This window comes from Leopardus geoffroyi, chromosome E2 (genome assembly GCF_018350155.1).
Source record: "Leopardus geoffroyi isolate Oge1 chromosome E2, O.geoffroyi_Oge1_pat1.0, whole genome shotgun sequence".
In the NCBI taxonomy this organism is placed as follows: domain Eukaryota; kingdom Metazoa; phylum Chordata; class Mammalia; order Carnivora; family Felidae; genus Leopardus; species Leopardus geoffroyi.
This window is the reverse complement of record NC_059335.1, coordinates 59,900,993-59,915,491: the sequence shown is the minus strand read 5'-3', so window position 1 is coordinate 59,915,491 and position 14,499 is coordinate 59,900,993. Positions and strand designations below refer to the sequence as shown.

General features: G+C 56.7%; 1 protein-coding gene across 13 annotated transcripts in view; it reads right to left on the bottom strand.

Annotated features, from left to right (window-relative positions):
* JPH3 (junctophilin 3) overlaps positions 1–14,499 on the bottom strand; it is a 166,402-nt gene that overhangs the window by 69,898 nt on the left and 82,005 nt on the right. Inside the window, exon 1 of one of the 13 annotated variants that reach the window (XM_045439940.1) lies at positions 6,122–7,085. The exons of 11 other annotated variants lie outside the window; for them this stretch is intronic. In XM_045439940.1, the coding sequence (XP_045295896.1) occupies positions 6,122–6,503 (382 nt within the window). In that variant the 5' untranslated portion in view covers positions 6,504–7,085. Of the gene's footprint in view, positions 1–6,121; positions 7,086–14,499 lie in introns of those variants that run through there. One more of the 13 variants, XM_045439927.1, reaches the window with a different exon arrangement.

The window sequence follows — 14,499 nt, the reverse complement described above, 5'->3', positions numbered from 1 at the left end:
TGAGAACACCCTTGGGACGGATTCACTTCACTCTATGCCATCCGCCTCACTCATGGGAAACACTGGCAGGGCCTCTTACCAGCAATGACAGCACCAAGAGCAAAACAAACCCCATCAGGGACTTGTAACAGTGATGCCTTCAGAGAATTTTCAGTGAGGCTGGCCTTTCAGTGAGGCAGGAGGGTCTCAGGGAACATTTTCCCTTTAACTATCAATGCCCGGGTGTAAGTTCTTGTAATGAGATGGACGTGTGGCAGGATGGTGAGTGAAATTACCCCGTATACGGCCTTGGCACACTTCATTCACTCCACAAACAGCATGCTGGCACCATTGTAGTCACTGGACACACAGTGGTGACCAGCACGGACCCACCCCTCCCTGCGTGAAGCTCACACTCTAACAGAACCTTCTGTGGCGGTGGACACATTCCGCATGGTCCATGAGAGCCGCCAGATCTGTGTTGCTTCAAACACTTGGAATGTGGCTGCTGAGATTGAGGCGCTGAATATCTAACTTCCATTTCATCATAATTAATTGAAATAGCCATATGTGGCCAGCAGCCACTGTGCTGGGCAGGGTTGTTCTAGATGAGTACTCCAGTGGTGCTCATTTAAGGAGGAAGGTGGCCCAGTAGTCTTTCACGGGTTGGTACAGACAAGACCATTCCTTTGCCTGCCTCTGGTGCACCTATAACCATGCACAGTCCGTGAGAACTGAGACACACACAACCTGAGGTAGAGATGAACCTCAGACTCAGAGCACCTTGTACAAGTCTTACCAAAGACCTCACCTGGACCCGCCCCGCTAGCCAGGAGATGCTCTCTCAGGTCACCAGCAGACACCTGGAGGCCCCCAACTTTTTTGGAAAACAGAACAGTATCGAGATGCAAACAGCCAATGCCCCGGTGGTGGTATTCCTTGGAGTGTGGCCCCCAGACACCAACGGGCAAACTTCTCATGGCCAAATGTGCTGGACGGGTCAGGGCCAGGCAGTCACTGGCCGGGAGGCTCAGTTGGGCACCCTGGTTGTTCGAGGTGGTGTGGGGGAGGAAGGAGAGCAAAGCCATGGCGGCGTGTGTGTGGCGCTCTCCAAGGTGCTGAAGAGACCGGCCGCTCCCCTATCCTATGCAAAGACTCGGTGGACCCAGAAAACCCCCTGGTCTGATGCCTAGAGCCTGTTTGAAGCACAGCCAGGACCCCAGGCGGCCCTTGCCTTCACCCACCACGTGCCTCACACAAGCCAGGAGACTACAAATTGGCGAAGTGGCTGGTCTAAGAGAGGGTGACCACTGTGGAAATTCCAAACACACATCGCCCCCTGTGGATCCCACGAATCCACATATCCTGTGATATGTGGTCATCAAAGGACACTGTGAGTGTTACATCCACAGCCATCAGCCCATAATCGATAGCCAGCTGTCCTTACGGTTGTGCAGGCCCGGGGGGAAACCGGGGAGGGAAAACAGCGCCGAAGAGACGCAGCAGAGGCTCCTGGCCCTGCCCGACAGCTGTGTTAACTGTTTCCGTCAGCCAGGGCTGCTCACTAACTACCTGGTGGGGCAGCTATTTCCAGAGGGTGCTGACCCTGGCCTCCTTGCCAGCTTGGGTAGAGCTCCTGATATAAAGCGCCCAACTCTGGCTCCAGGGCTATGTTGGGTGAGGGGTGCTCAGTAACACTTCTTCCTCAGCTATTATTGGCAACAAAGAACTAGTTATTTGCTTTTTCTTCCTGCTTTCACCTCCTGGAGCCTCTTCCCTTGCCAAAGTGGCTGAACCAGAATCTCTGAGGAGATGCTTTTATCTCCAATAGCTGAGTGCTTCTTTTGTTTCTGAAACGAACTCCCATTGGCCTATGTCTGGTGTCCCCGACCTGCTTCCTCCCTAACCTGGGACCTGGCACTGGGATTTTCTTTTTTAAAAAGTTTGCCTTCACATATTCATGGCCTAGCATCAAAAATATGCCCAATGGTCGTTTATTTTGATTGGATATGGGCTTCTTCCCCCTTAAAAGGGGGCATGAACTGCATAAACATGTGTTTAAAGTGGAAACAGCCTCCCGCTCCATCTGTAACCTGAGCCTCGTCGTGTAAGGCTGGCACTCTCCCCGCACAGGCACAGGGGCTCCTGGAGCAGGAGTCGGGAGGGGTTTGGAGGGTACACGTGGCTGTGTTTTGGGGGACGGGGTGGAAACATCTCCGGGTGACAGGTGTATTGTGCGTGTGTGTGCGCACAGGCGCAGAGGGCCTGGGATTCTGACTGTGGGCGTGTGTGATTTGTGTGGGCCGAGGGATCTGGGCCAGTGAACGGAATCTGCATTTGAGGGGGGAGGCCTGGTACGTGAGATGACTCACATCTTTCGGGCTGTGGGAGGGTTTATTTGTGGGGGTAACTTTGGTCCGAGGGGTCCTGTGTACATGGCACCAGGAGGAAATGTTTACCTGTGTGGCCAAGCGCAGGGGTGTAGAGAAGTGGAGAAGGGGCAGCGCGTGCAGGCGGGGCAGCGGGGGGAACACCCGGGTGGGTGCCTGTGCCTTTGCCTACAGCTCCTGGCTGCCGCGCCCAGAGGAGAAGCAGGGTGCGGAGGAAGAGGAAGGAGCGAGGAGGTAGTTTTGCACAAGGGAGTTTAGAGAACGTGTTCCACACAAAACCACAGGCTCTGGAATTGCTGTCCTGAGTGCGAATCCTGATGCCGCCCTGCACCCACCAGCCAAATCATCTCATCTCTCCACGCCTCTGCTTCCCAGTGTGGGAAATGGGAAGGACAAGAAAATCAACCCTGCATCAACCCAGGTACGGGAATGAAGTGCTAACATCCTGCAAACACTGGCCACACGGCTGGCACACGGTAAGTGTTTAATATCGCCACTTATCATCATTTTCGTTATTACCATGATCACACCTGGCTATCGGTCCTGGTGACGGTCACTGTAAGCGACGCTCATTGCACGTGTGCTGTGATAAAAGAATAGTGATAAGTAAAAGTCAATGCTCACTACATCCCTGGCACAGCCACACACGCCACCTCAATTAATCCCCACCTACTTCACAGATATTATTACCAGCCCTTCATACAGATGAAGAAACAGAGGCTCAGAGAAGTCAAGTAGCTTGTCTGAGCTCACAAAGCCCAAATGGCTGCAACTCTATACAGCATGTGCTCGTGCCGCCCCGTGCCCCCAGGGCCTCACCCTCTCCACAGGGTCACCCCACAGACCGCAGAAGTCACTCAGCCCACGTCCGCAGAAAACGCCTGCCTTGCACTTGGGGGAGGATAAACCTGGAAGGGGAGGAGTTGGCAGAAGCGGCCCCAGTTGAAATGGAGTCCATACCAATTCCAGCCAAATGTAGAATATGTTTGCCATGAGTGCATCATTCATGAAAATCGCCGTTTCCCCAAGTCAGCACTGGAACCTGTGCTGAGGTTCAGGAGCTGTGCTGATACCTGCCCCATATTCCCACCCCTTGTGCAAAGGAAACGTCAGACTGGAGTCGGGACCGTGAACTCATTAAGCCTCCGCCTGCCCTCCCTGGAAGCATGAGCCGCCACGCCCACCGGCATCCAGACCCAGAGCTGCGACACCCCCACTTTGGTTCTGCTGGCCTGACGGACTGCTAGAGGGCACACATTCTCCACAGTCACTTCCTTCCTGATGAGAAGCACAGACCGTGTTGCAGAAAGGTGGCCCCAGATGTCTGGCCTGATTATCCCAGGCCAAAAGGGTCAATTCGATTTTCCATCATGCCATATCACCAACCAGAAGGGAGCAGTCAGCCCTGGCGTCCTGTGCCTGTAAGGCTGCCTCGGTTGGCCTACAGGTGGTGTAATGTGGGGACACATCAAGGTTCCAACCATGACTCTGCTGCCACAGGCTGGGGGGCTCTGGCCTGTCCCATGGGCCCCTGGGTCTCTCTGGCGTCATCTGTAAAATGGACATGGTCCCCCCTCTCCACCGTGGGAGACTCCAGCGGGGCAATGTGGAGGGAGGGAAGTGCTTTAGGGAGCAGAATCCTGTGTCGCTGACTGGATAGGGGATAGAGATCCAAGAACACTGACCAATGGAAGGAAGCATTTCTCACATCAACATATTGAACCCTAAACTCATGGCCAGCCACAGCATCGGATCCTCTCCCCCTCCTCGCACCCCCCCCCCCACCCGGTAAACACAATGGAATCATCACCTTTCCCTGTAAAGTGGAAGCTCTCTGAGGACAACAATTCTTGTCTGCTTCACTCGCGGCTGGTTTCCCAGAGCCCAGAGCACCCGCTCATAGCAAGTGCTCAGTAGATATCTGTTGAACGGAGAACAGATTTCTGTGGGCCACCCAAGATGTCTGGGGAAGCTGGGCAGCCTAGAGAGCTGGACCTCACTCTTAGATATTCCAGGGAGTTCCACAGAGACAGGGGCTTGGCTCCTCTCCTCCCCAGGCTCCCATGTGAGGCCTAGAAACCGCTTTCCTGGCTCAGGCACAGCTGGGAACACCTCTGGAGGGACTGATCCGCAGAGCAGCATGGGCAGAGCCCCCAGGGTGACAACTACCCTTGGGCTCCCAAAGAGCCCAGCTGGGAGCGCCAGGCTGCTGAGCCGCCCACCTCAGCCACCCACATCTGCTGCCCAAGCCTCGCCGTGTGCACGCGTGCGCGCACACACACGCGCGCGCACACACACGCACGCATGCACACACACGGCCTAGAACCCAGAGAGGGCTGTCTGCTCGGTCCAGCCCCTGCACTCCAGGGTCCAGGAGGCTCTCCAACCTGCTCCATGAAAACAACAACAGCAAAGAGGCCGCCTGGGACGGGGCTGGGCACGGCTTTGACAGGCAGGAGCATTATATAATTAACTGCCCCCCACGCCTCCTCCCCTTTGAGTAATGATGAACCCTGCCTCTCAGTTGCATAAGCCAAAATAATAATTACTCTCCAGCCCTCCATCACTCCTGGATGTGGCCAGGGAGCAGGTGTCTAGTGCCTGCTTCCTAAGATGTGGAGGCAGCAATCAGGCAGGGAGAAGACCACACATCCGTTCAAGATTTCCATGCCCAGCAGAAGCACACAAGTCACTGCTGCGCCCCACGCCTTTCCCAGGCATCCATGCCTGAAAAATTAGCAAGCCGCCAAGAGGGAGGCACAGAGCCACTTCTGAGGATAAGCTCCCAGGTGGGGGAAGGGGGCATCTGGAGAGCAGGCTTGTTCGGGGTCTGGCTTCCAGGAACAGAAAATGCTCCATGCCTGTCGGATGCAAGGAGGAGTGGACACCGGAGTGTCCGGGACAGGGGCACAGCTGCAAAGGAGCCCTGGCCGAGGCTCCCTGCACGGAAACCATCTTACAGCCAGGACAGGCGGGCGGGCTCAGCCCTGAATGTGGTGGCATGTTAGAATGAAGGCACAGAGCATTCCCTAAACTAACGGCGAAAATGATTCAGCCACTGGAAGGCGAGATTCCTGGGCCTCCTCCTCCCTCCCTCCAGCAGCCTCTCTGGCTGCGCTAGCCCGCGTCCAACCACCTAGAAGTTTATTGCCGTGTTGTGTTGCTTTGGGTTTGTGCTCCTCTCCCAATCGCTCCCTTTCCATTGGCTTGGGTTCATGAGGACTAAGGGAGGCCTCTCGGCACCGCAGGAAAACAAGCGGCAGAGCTGGGGCCCGACTCCCGGAGGCCAGCACTGAGGGAGCTCTGCCAACAAGGGGGAGGGGCCCTCTCCCAGCTCCCCTCTGCCCTTGGTGGGTCCCAGAGGAGGCCGTGAGCCCAGGGCCCAGGGCGAGTCTGGCCTTTCCAGCAGGTCTCTGGCCTGCGCTTGGATGATGCACTGACCCTCTACTCAGCTCCACGGCTCCAGGGCTGGCTCTGCTCCTGGAAAGCCCCCAATACCCTTCCCCTGGCACAGGGGCGCTGTCCCCCCACCAGGCCATGGGGCAACCTGTAGCCAGGGCAACTGTGGCCTCCAGGAAGCCCCAGGAAATGCCCCCGGTGCTCACGGGCCCCCCCCCCCCCTGCTGGAGGGAGAAGCTCAACTTCCCCAGAGGTAAACAGAAGAGGCAAGAGAAGAAGGTCCCTCCTCCTCCTCCCCTCAGCCCCTAGCCCGGCCTCCCCCCACCCCCCCCCCACCCCCGGGCGGCACCTACCTCCATCTGAGTAGGTCTCCGTGCCATAGCCGTCCTGCAGGCCGTTGCTCCAGGTCCCTTCGTACTTGGCCCCGTTGCCCGTGCACTCCCGCACCCCGTAGCGCCCCTTAAATCCGTGCGTCCACTCGCCCTTGTACACCCACTTCCCCTTGCTCTCCAGGCCGATGCCGTGGCGCTTGCCCTGCGCCCAAGTGCCCTGGTACGTGTTGCCGCTGGGCCAGGTGTAGACGCCCAGCACCTCGAAGCCGTGGCTCCACGAGCCGGTGTATTCGCCTTGGCCCTTGGGGCCGGTGCAGACGCCATGGCCGTGCGCCTTGCCGTCCTCCCAGCCTCCACAGTAGGACCCTCCATCGTCAAAATTAAACCTACCCCCACTGGACATGCATGTAACTCGGTTTGCAAATCCCGCAAACGGTGAAAAAAAAAAAAAAAAAAAACCAAGGCGATCAACAAACCGGATTCTTGGTTGGCTGGCTGGCTGGTTTTGTTTTGCTTTTTTTTTTTTTTTTTTTTTTTTTTTTTTTTTTAAGGAAGAATAGAGAAAGCGAAAAAACACAGCGAGCAGATCCCGGGCGGCGGGAGGCCGCGGCGCCGGCTTCGGCGGAATTTAAGTCAATTGGGGGCGATTATTCCTTTTCGAGCTGCGCCGCGGAGCCTGACCAGCGTCTCGCGCTCCCGCTGGAGACAGGACCGGAGGGGAGGAGGGAGGGGGAGGGGAGGGGAGGGGGAGGGAGGGGGCAGGAGCAGGAGCGTCTGGTGCAAACGGCTCCACCTCAGCGGCAAGTGCCCCTCGGAGGCGAGCCCGCCGGGCTGGCCGCGCAGGCCGGGGCGGAGACGGCGGGCGGCTCAGGCCCGGGGCGCAGCCCCCCACCTGCGGCTGCCGCGCTGCGGGCGCCCGAGGGCGGCGGCGGGGCCCGCGGGCGGCGGCGGCACGGGCGGCGGCGCGGGCGGCTGCACCATATTGGGGGCCGCGGGCCGGGCCGGGCGGCGGCGGCGGCGGCGGCGACGGCGGCGGCGGCAGCAGCAGCAATGCGGCGGGGCGGGCGGGCGGGCGGGCGGCGGCGGCGGCGTGCGCTCCGGGCCTGGTTCGCGCGCTCGGGCCGGCGCGGCGCGCGCGCCCGCACCACACCCGCGCCCCCGACCCGCGCGCCCCCGGCCCACACCCTGCCGGCGCGCCCCGCACCCCACCGGCGCTCCCTCACCCCCACCCCCGATCCGCTCCCCTCCTGCGCCCGCGCGCCCCCGTCCCGGCTCCCGGGCTCCCCGGCTCCCCGGCTCGCGAGTCGCCCTTGCGCGCCCCCGACCGGGTCCTCCGCCCGCGCACCTCCCCACCCGCCCCCGACCCAGTCCGCTGCCCGAGCGTCTCCCACCCGCGCGCCCCCGCACCAGCTTCCCACCGGCGCGCCCGCCCCACCCAACCCCGACCCGCGCGCGCCCGAACCGGCCCCCTGTCCCCGGCGCGCGGGCGATCTGGAGAGGGGCGCTGCGGCGCCGGGGCGGAGAGCGCAGGGCGCGGGCAGGGACCCCCGGCGCCCGCCCTCCCGCACCCCCTACGCGGCGCTCCCGCCCGCCCCGCTTCCCCCTTGCCGGGCCGGCCTGGAAATTGGGGTCCAGACAGGTCGCCCCAGCACCCCCCCCCCCGCGCTTTCCCGGGACTTAGATTTAAAGGGACAGGAACTGCGTAACGGGAAGGCGCCCAGCACCCAGGGCGCTCTCTGCCCCCTCCCGGGAGTCGGGAGGTGAAGCCTGGCAGAGCAGGCCTGGGGCGTTCTGGGGTGCCCTTCGCGTTTCCTCTCTCCCACCCTGCACCTCGCCCCTGGCGCCTGGCTTCTATCTGCGACACCTGTCCCTGGCTTCACTGGAGAGGCTCTTGGCAGACCACAGGTGGTTGGTTTCCCCTAGGACAAATAATCCATCCTTCTTCCTTACAGACAGTTTGGGGGCCACATGTGGGAGGAGGGGAGGCAGCTGCCCCAGAAAACATGTAGTTGATGAATGTCCCCTCCCCATAAATTAACAGAAAGTCGAGCCACACGCATGTCTGGGAGTAAAGACACCCAAATACCGTCCCTTCCCAGCTCCCTGGCCAACAGGTAGCCCCCAACTCCGGGAGCGGTTGCGCTTTGGGGGAGCAAAGTAGGATCGTCACTAGGGCGTTACTTTCTCCACAGATACTCCCCCCACCTCCACCCCCAAGCGATGGTGTCTGATTCCTGGATCCGAGTATCCTGGGACCAATTTAAAATGCATTTCCTGGACCATAAATCTGCAGGCAGGAGCCGGGTTCCCAGCTCCCCCGGAACGTGTGCGGCAAACGGCAGCGCCGCTGCCCGAGTGCTGCGGGGGGGAGGGGGGAGATTGCACGGGGTCTGGGCTAATTGCAGTGCGCCCGAGACTCCGCCGGCAGGGAGACAGAAACTGCCAGCCAGGCGGTGGAGCCGGAGATGTAGCCCACGGAAGAGGCGTGATTTGAAGCCTTCCAATCAGCCGGGGGCCCAGCTCACACCTTCTCCTGCCTGCATTGGTCCCATCTTTGGCTAAACAGGCTCCTGCTGGAAAACTAGCCGCCCCCCCCCCCCCCAAGACTCCCAGCGTTCAAGCTCAAGTTTCTGTCTTGCCCTGGGCACCAAAGCCCCACACCCCACCTAAAGCTCTAAGGGCCTGGCCTTCAGAGCAGTCCCCTCCTCATCCACCCCACAAGCAGAAGGGCATTTAGGGAGTTTCCAGTTTTGCTTTGTGATTTGCAATTACAATGATTCAATGCGCCTCTGGTTGCTGTCTGCCTCCCTTGCTACCTGGAAGGTTTCTCTAGATGCCTAGGGGTGGAATTGTTGGGTAGAGCACATCTTGGGCTTAAAGGGGTTGGAGCTGGTCCCTTCTCTCCCTGCTGTGCCTTCCCCTTCTGGCTCTCCCAGCCCTGGCCACCCGTTGGTTATTACCAGACTTCCTACTATGTTTCTATTTATTTTCTTTTGTTAATCTAAATGGAAAGAGGCAGTGTCTCGGGGCTGTTTGGTGTAAATGAAAAATTACATATTGTGAACGTGTAGACAAACAGGCTGCAGACGTTCAGGTTCAAAGGATGCCTGGGTGGCTCAGTTGGTTAAGCATCTGACTCTTGATTTTGGCTCAGGTCATGATCTCACAGTTCATGAGATCAAGCCCCAGGCGTGTGCTCTCTCTGTCTCTCTCTCTCTCTGTCTCTCTCTCTCAATAAATAAATAAATAACTTAAATAACTTAATAACTTAAATAAATAACTTAAGAAAAAAAAGAAAAAGATTAAGGCTCAAATCCTGCCGCCAGGGCTGGCCAGCTGTGTGGTTTGGGCAGTCACTTAATACTGCTGAGCTCAGTTTTGTCATCTGTAAAATGGGCAGGTACTAGTTCCCATACGGTTGCCATGAGGATTCAAGGACCTGACCCCCAGCACGTAGTAAGCAATGAAGAAGGAAACGGTGGTGCTATTAAGGAGTCCAGCCCCTCCTTGAAGGTTGTGGATTCCCACCTGGGGGCCCAACCTTGTGCCTGCTCCCTCCAAACCTCGTTGACATCAAATTGCTGTCCCCTTGTACACTCTGCACTTGCTTTCTTCCATTTTATTTCCAAACCGGTTTTTGCTGATTCAGCAGCCCTTCCTCGCATAAGCAGTGGATTGCAACTGAGATCTTGTTGGAAACGGTGACTGGTTTCAAGCAATTACTGGTCGGCATCTTATGCCTCTGGCTCATGCATACCCTTCCCCCCAGCAATTCCAACAGACCCTGTTTCTGACCTCCCCTAACTACCACCCCTCCCTCCTCTCCCAGGCGTGGTCACGTTTAGCTCCAGCAGTGATGGACTTTATATTCTCTGAAATGCAGATCCTAGAGGCATTCCTTTTGTGCAATTTGGAAATCATTCCCCCATAAAGTACGGCCGGTGGTATTGATTTCATTTTGGAGGAAACTCTCTAAGGCTATAAACACAGTACCACCCAGCAATTTCAAAACAAAATCCAGAAATAAAAACAAAAGCCATAGCACCATGCAGAATTTCACAGCTCTGTGCACCAGGCTCTGGGATGAGGACCTTGCCTTAGTGACCTCGCGGGCACTCCTCAGGTGACCTGGGCTTCTGGACTCACCTTTCAGAAAGACCGACTTGGGGACTGCCTCTGTGAACTGCCTGGCTGAAGGGAACAGAGCGACCGAGCAGGATTGCTACCCAAGCTGACTAGTCTTCCAGCCTGGAAGCTTCCTGGCTTTCTGGCACATGCCCTGCCTTTCCCCTGCCTGCTCCCTCTCCCCGCGGCCACAAGTTTTCCGATTTCAGATCCGGAAAGGCTCCTGGGCTCCCCATCTTAAAGGCCCCCCCCCCCCGCTTCCGTCCACAGAAGCCTGTTTCGTTCCCTCAACGAACTGAGCTGCGACAGACCTTAGTTTGTCTTTTTGGCTGTGCCCATGTTCGCCAGGACCCTGGGATGCCCCGTTCTGTGTGCTCTCGACTCTCCTCCCGCTGATGAGTTCAGCCCAAGTGACACAGCGTCACTTGGAAGGTCAGGTACATGGCAACACGGCCTCTGCCCTGTGCTTGAGGGGCTGGTGCTTGAAACCGTGGAAGCCCGTGCAGCCCACGGAGGGGCACCCAGGGAGAGAAACGGGGCTTCCGGGCCAGCTGGACCCCAGCCCACAGCCGGCACCGCTGATGGCTGTGTCAGAATACCAGATCACCAGCTCCAGGCCGGTCACCCCAGCTGTGGCCACACCGAGCAGGGACCTCACCCACGGGGCTTTCCTCGTCATGCCTGGTCGTAATTGCAGTTTTTAAAAATTTTTGTTTAAGATTATTTATTTTGAGAGAGAAAGAGAGAGAGATCAAGCATGGGAGGGGCAGAGAGAGAGAGAGGGACAGAGAGAATCCCAAGCACAGAACCTGAGGGCTCCAACTCTCGAGCCATGAGATCATGACCTGAGCTGAAATCGAGTCAGATGCTCCACCGACGGAGCCACCTGGGCACCCCATAACTGCAGTGTTTAAAACTTGAGGTACAATGCCATGCAACACGGTATTAGTCTCGGGCGTACGACGTAACGATTTGACGTATGTACCCATAGGACGGCCAGTAAGTCTAGTTAACGCTCATTGCCACACATAGTTAATGGCATTTCACTTTCTTAGGATGAGAGCTTTTCAGATCTATTCTCTTGGCAACTTTGAAATATGACAGTATTTTTAACTACGGCCATGATGCTGTTCATTAGATCTCTGTGACCTATTTCTTTTGGAGCTGGAAGTCTGTGCCTCTCGAGTCCGTTCACCCATTCAGCCCACCCCCCACCCACACCTCAGGCAACCACCAATCGGTTCTCTGTATCTATGAGATGAGTTTGTTTTGTTTTGTTTTGTTTTTGGATTCCACATAGAGGCGAGATCATATGGTACTTGTCCTTCTCTGTCTGGCTTATCTCACGGAGCAAGATGCCCTCAAGGTCCATCTATGTTGTCACAAATGGCAAGATGTCCTCTTTATGGCTTAGTAATATTCCATTATAGACATGAACCACATTTTCTTTATCCACTCATCCCTCAGTGGACACTCGTCTCCATCATAACTTCAATTTCTGAACAGAATAAATGATTGCTATTATGTTAAGCCAGGCAGAGGGCATGCAAACTACAGCTCAGGGGCCAAAGGCTGGTCTTCAGAGACCAGGTGTGATTGGAACCCAGCCATGACCATCCGCAAACACACGGCGACAGCTGCTTTCACACTACAGCGGCAAAGTTGAATAGTTTCGACTGACACCACATGGCCCATAAAGCCTAAAATACTCCCCACCTTTTCCTTTAGAGGAGAAGCGCGCAGAGCCCTGTGTCCTTGTCTGCTCAGGCTGCCGTAACAGACTGCCACAGGCTGAGCGGCTTCAGTAATGGGAATGTATTTCTCGAAGCTCTGGAGGCTGGAAACCGAGCTCAGGTTCGGGGAGGAGCCCTCCTCCTGGCTTGCAGGTGACTGGCTGCCCGCTCACTGTGTCCTCACATGGCAGTGGGGTGGGAAGGGAGAGAATGAGAAAACTCTCTGGTGACTCTTCTTATAAGGACACTAATCCAATGGGATCAGGGTCCCACCCTTATGACCTCATTGAGCCTCTGGTACTTCCGTACCCCAAATACAGCCTTGCTAGACGTTAGGGCTTCGATACATGAATTGAAGGCACGAGCATTCAGTCCGTAACACCCTGTTTTAAGCCACTAACTTTTGGGGTGGTTTGTTACGGAGCAGTGGCACCCAGACCAGTGCTTCTGTGCTTCTGGCACATGGCTCTGTGCCCCTCCCTCCTCATCTGTAAAATGGCACCAACGCCTGTTCCTACTGTGCGGGGAGGGCTGGGGCAAAGAATGACACGGCTCAGCCCACGTGAGTAAGGTGGTTTGGGGTCCCTACTGCCTCACTGGTCCCCAATAACTCACAGCTGTTATTCCTTGCCCCCTCAGGGGTGGTCATTCCCAGGAATGGAGATGACCCCATGGGTGCTGGGCCCCCTGTCCTCCTCCCAAACCACCTGATTGTAGGACTTCACCTGCCCATACTTGTATGGCCAAGTGTGCCCTACCATACAAGATGGCGGTCACTTGGAGGCACCCATGAGATTGTGCTGGGGCTCCCGATTCTCCCCAGACCAGAGGCAGAAAACGATGCCAGTCCTGGGTGGGAGGGGGACCTTGAATGCCTTATTTCATCTGAGTCCTGGCATGGGATCCAGTCCTTTGGGATCCAGACTCTGACCATCTCTTTCTTCCTAAAGATGGGGAAACTGAGGGTCAGGCAGGTAAAGCGAGTTGGCCCACGGTGACATAGAGCTAGCAAGTGCCATCGTCGGGGCTTGACCCCAGAAGAGCCAGGTGAACTTTGAAGGGAATGTCCTCCTGGGGTGCTGCCCGCTGCCAGCACCTGGCCCTCTGGGCAGGCATCCCATCCCCAGGGATGGATCCAGGTGGACATGATACAGAAGAATCCTTTGTTCTTGATTAGTTGATGACCACCTCCAGAGTCGAAAGTCTACTAAGGAGAAAAGTTGAGAAACCTAGTCTGAGCTTTGCAATTGTAGTCTCAGACCCCTGCTGGGAGAGTCTTTCTTTTTTTTTTCTTTATGCTGCCCGCCCCGCATCTTAGTCCCCCCCGGCAATGCAGTGGTAACAGTGGCTAACAGGGGTGCTAACAGAGTGCCAGTGGTTAATTCATTTATTCCTCATGACAACTCCAAGGCGATGTTGTTACCCCCACGTTTCAGATGAAGAAACTGAGGCAGAGGGCAGGTAAATGCCTTGCCCAAGATCCGCAAGTCAATTCTCCAGGAATCGGTTCTCCAAGCTAGGCATTCCAATTCCAGCTGTTTCCAGACTCATCCAAACTAACGGTCCTCCCAGCTGGAGTGCCAGGAACCCGGATCCCCGGCCATTCTCCCAGCTGGGCTCAGTGCCCCCAAAACCCGACCTCCTCCAAGACACGTCCGCTGTAGGGTGGGCGCCACTTTACAGGTGAGGAGCCAGAGGTTAGGGCCAACGAGCGAACCTGCAGCAAGCAGCGGTCCGGGTTCCCAGCAGACGTGTGGCCACCTGCTGACCTGTGACGTCCCCCCCCCCCCACAGCCACTGGAATGATGGCATCAGGAGCAGCAGCAGTAGTGCTCTGTCACTGCAGCCGCTGCTCTCTCTGCCTGCCCCCCCCCCCCCATGCAGGTGACAAGCACAGGGGCGATAATAGCACCGCCCACTTCAAGATACAGAGCGTTTCCCTCCGGTACCTCCTACAGTATCCGCCCCCACCCCCGCCCCCCCCAGGGAACAGCTATGCTGACTTATATCACCATAGATTAGTTCCTGTCCTTGGACCCCATATCCGTGGACTCATACATTTGTGTCTTGCTTCTCTCGTTCAACATTATATCTCGGATTCATCTGATGGGCTCTGGGTAACAGCACTTTGTTCTTTGCAGTGCTGTATAGGATTCCATTGCACGAATATACTACAGTTCCTTTCTCTCTTCTCCTGTGGATAGAATCCGAGCTTCCAGCCTGGGGGTTGTCTTGAGCGGAGCTGGTCTGAGCACTGTTGTATGTGTGTCTTCTGGCAGACACCCATCTCCCCTGGGCATATGCCTAGGAGTGAATTTCCCGGGGCCTAGCCTAGGCGTATATTTCATTTTTAGAATTCTGTTCTCCAAAGTGGTCAGGTCAGTTTGCAGCCCCCTCCCCCACCCCCAACAGATGGTGAGGATTCCAGCTGCTTCCTGTCCGCACCAACACTTGGTGATATCAGCCTTTAAAAGTTTAGCCAATGTAGTGTGCCTTAGTGGTATACCATTGTGATTCTAATTTGAGTTTCTGAAACACTTT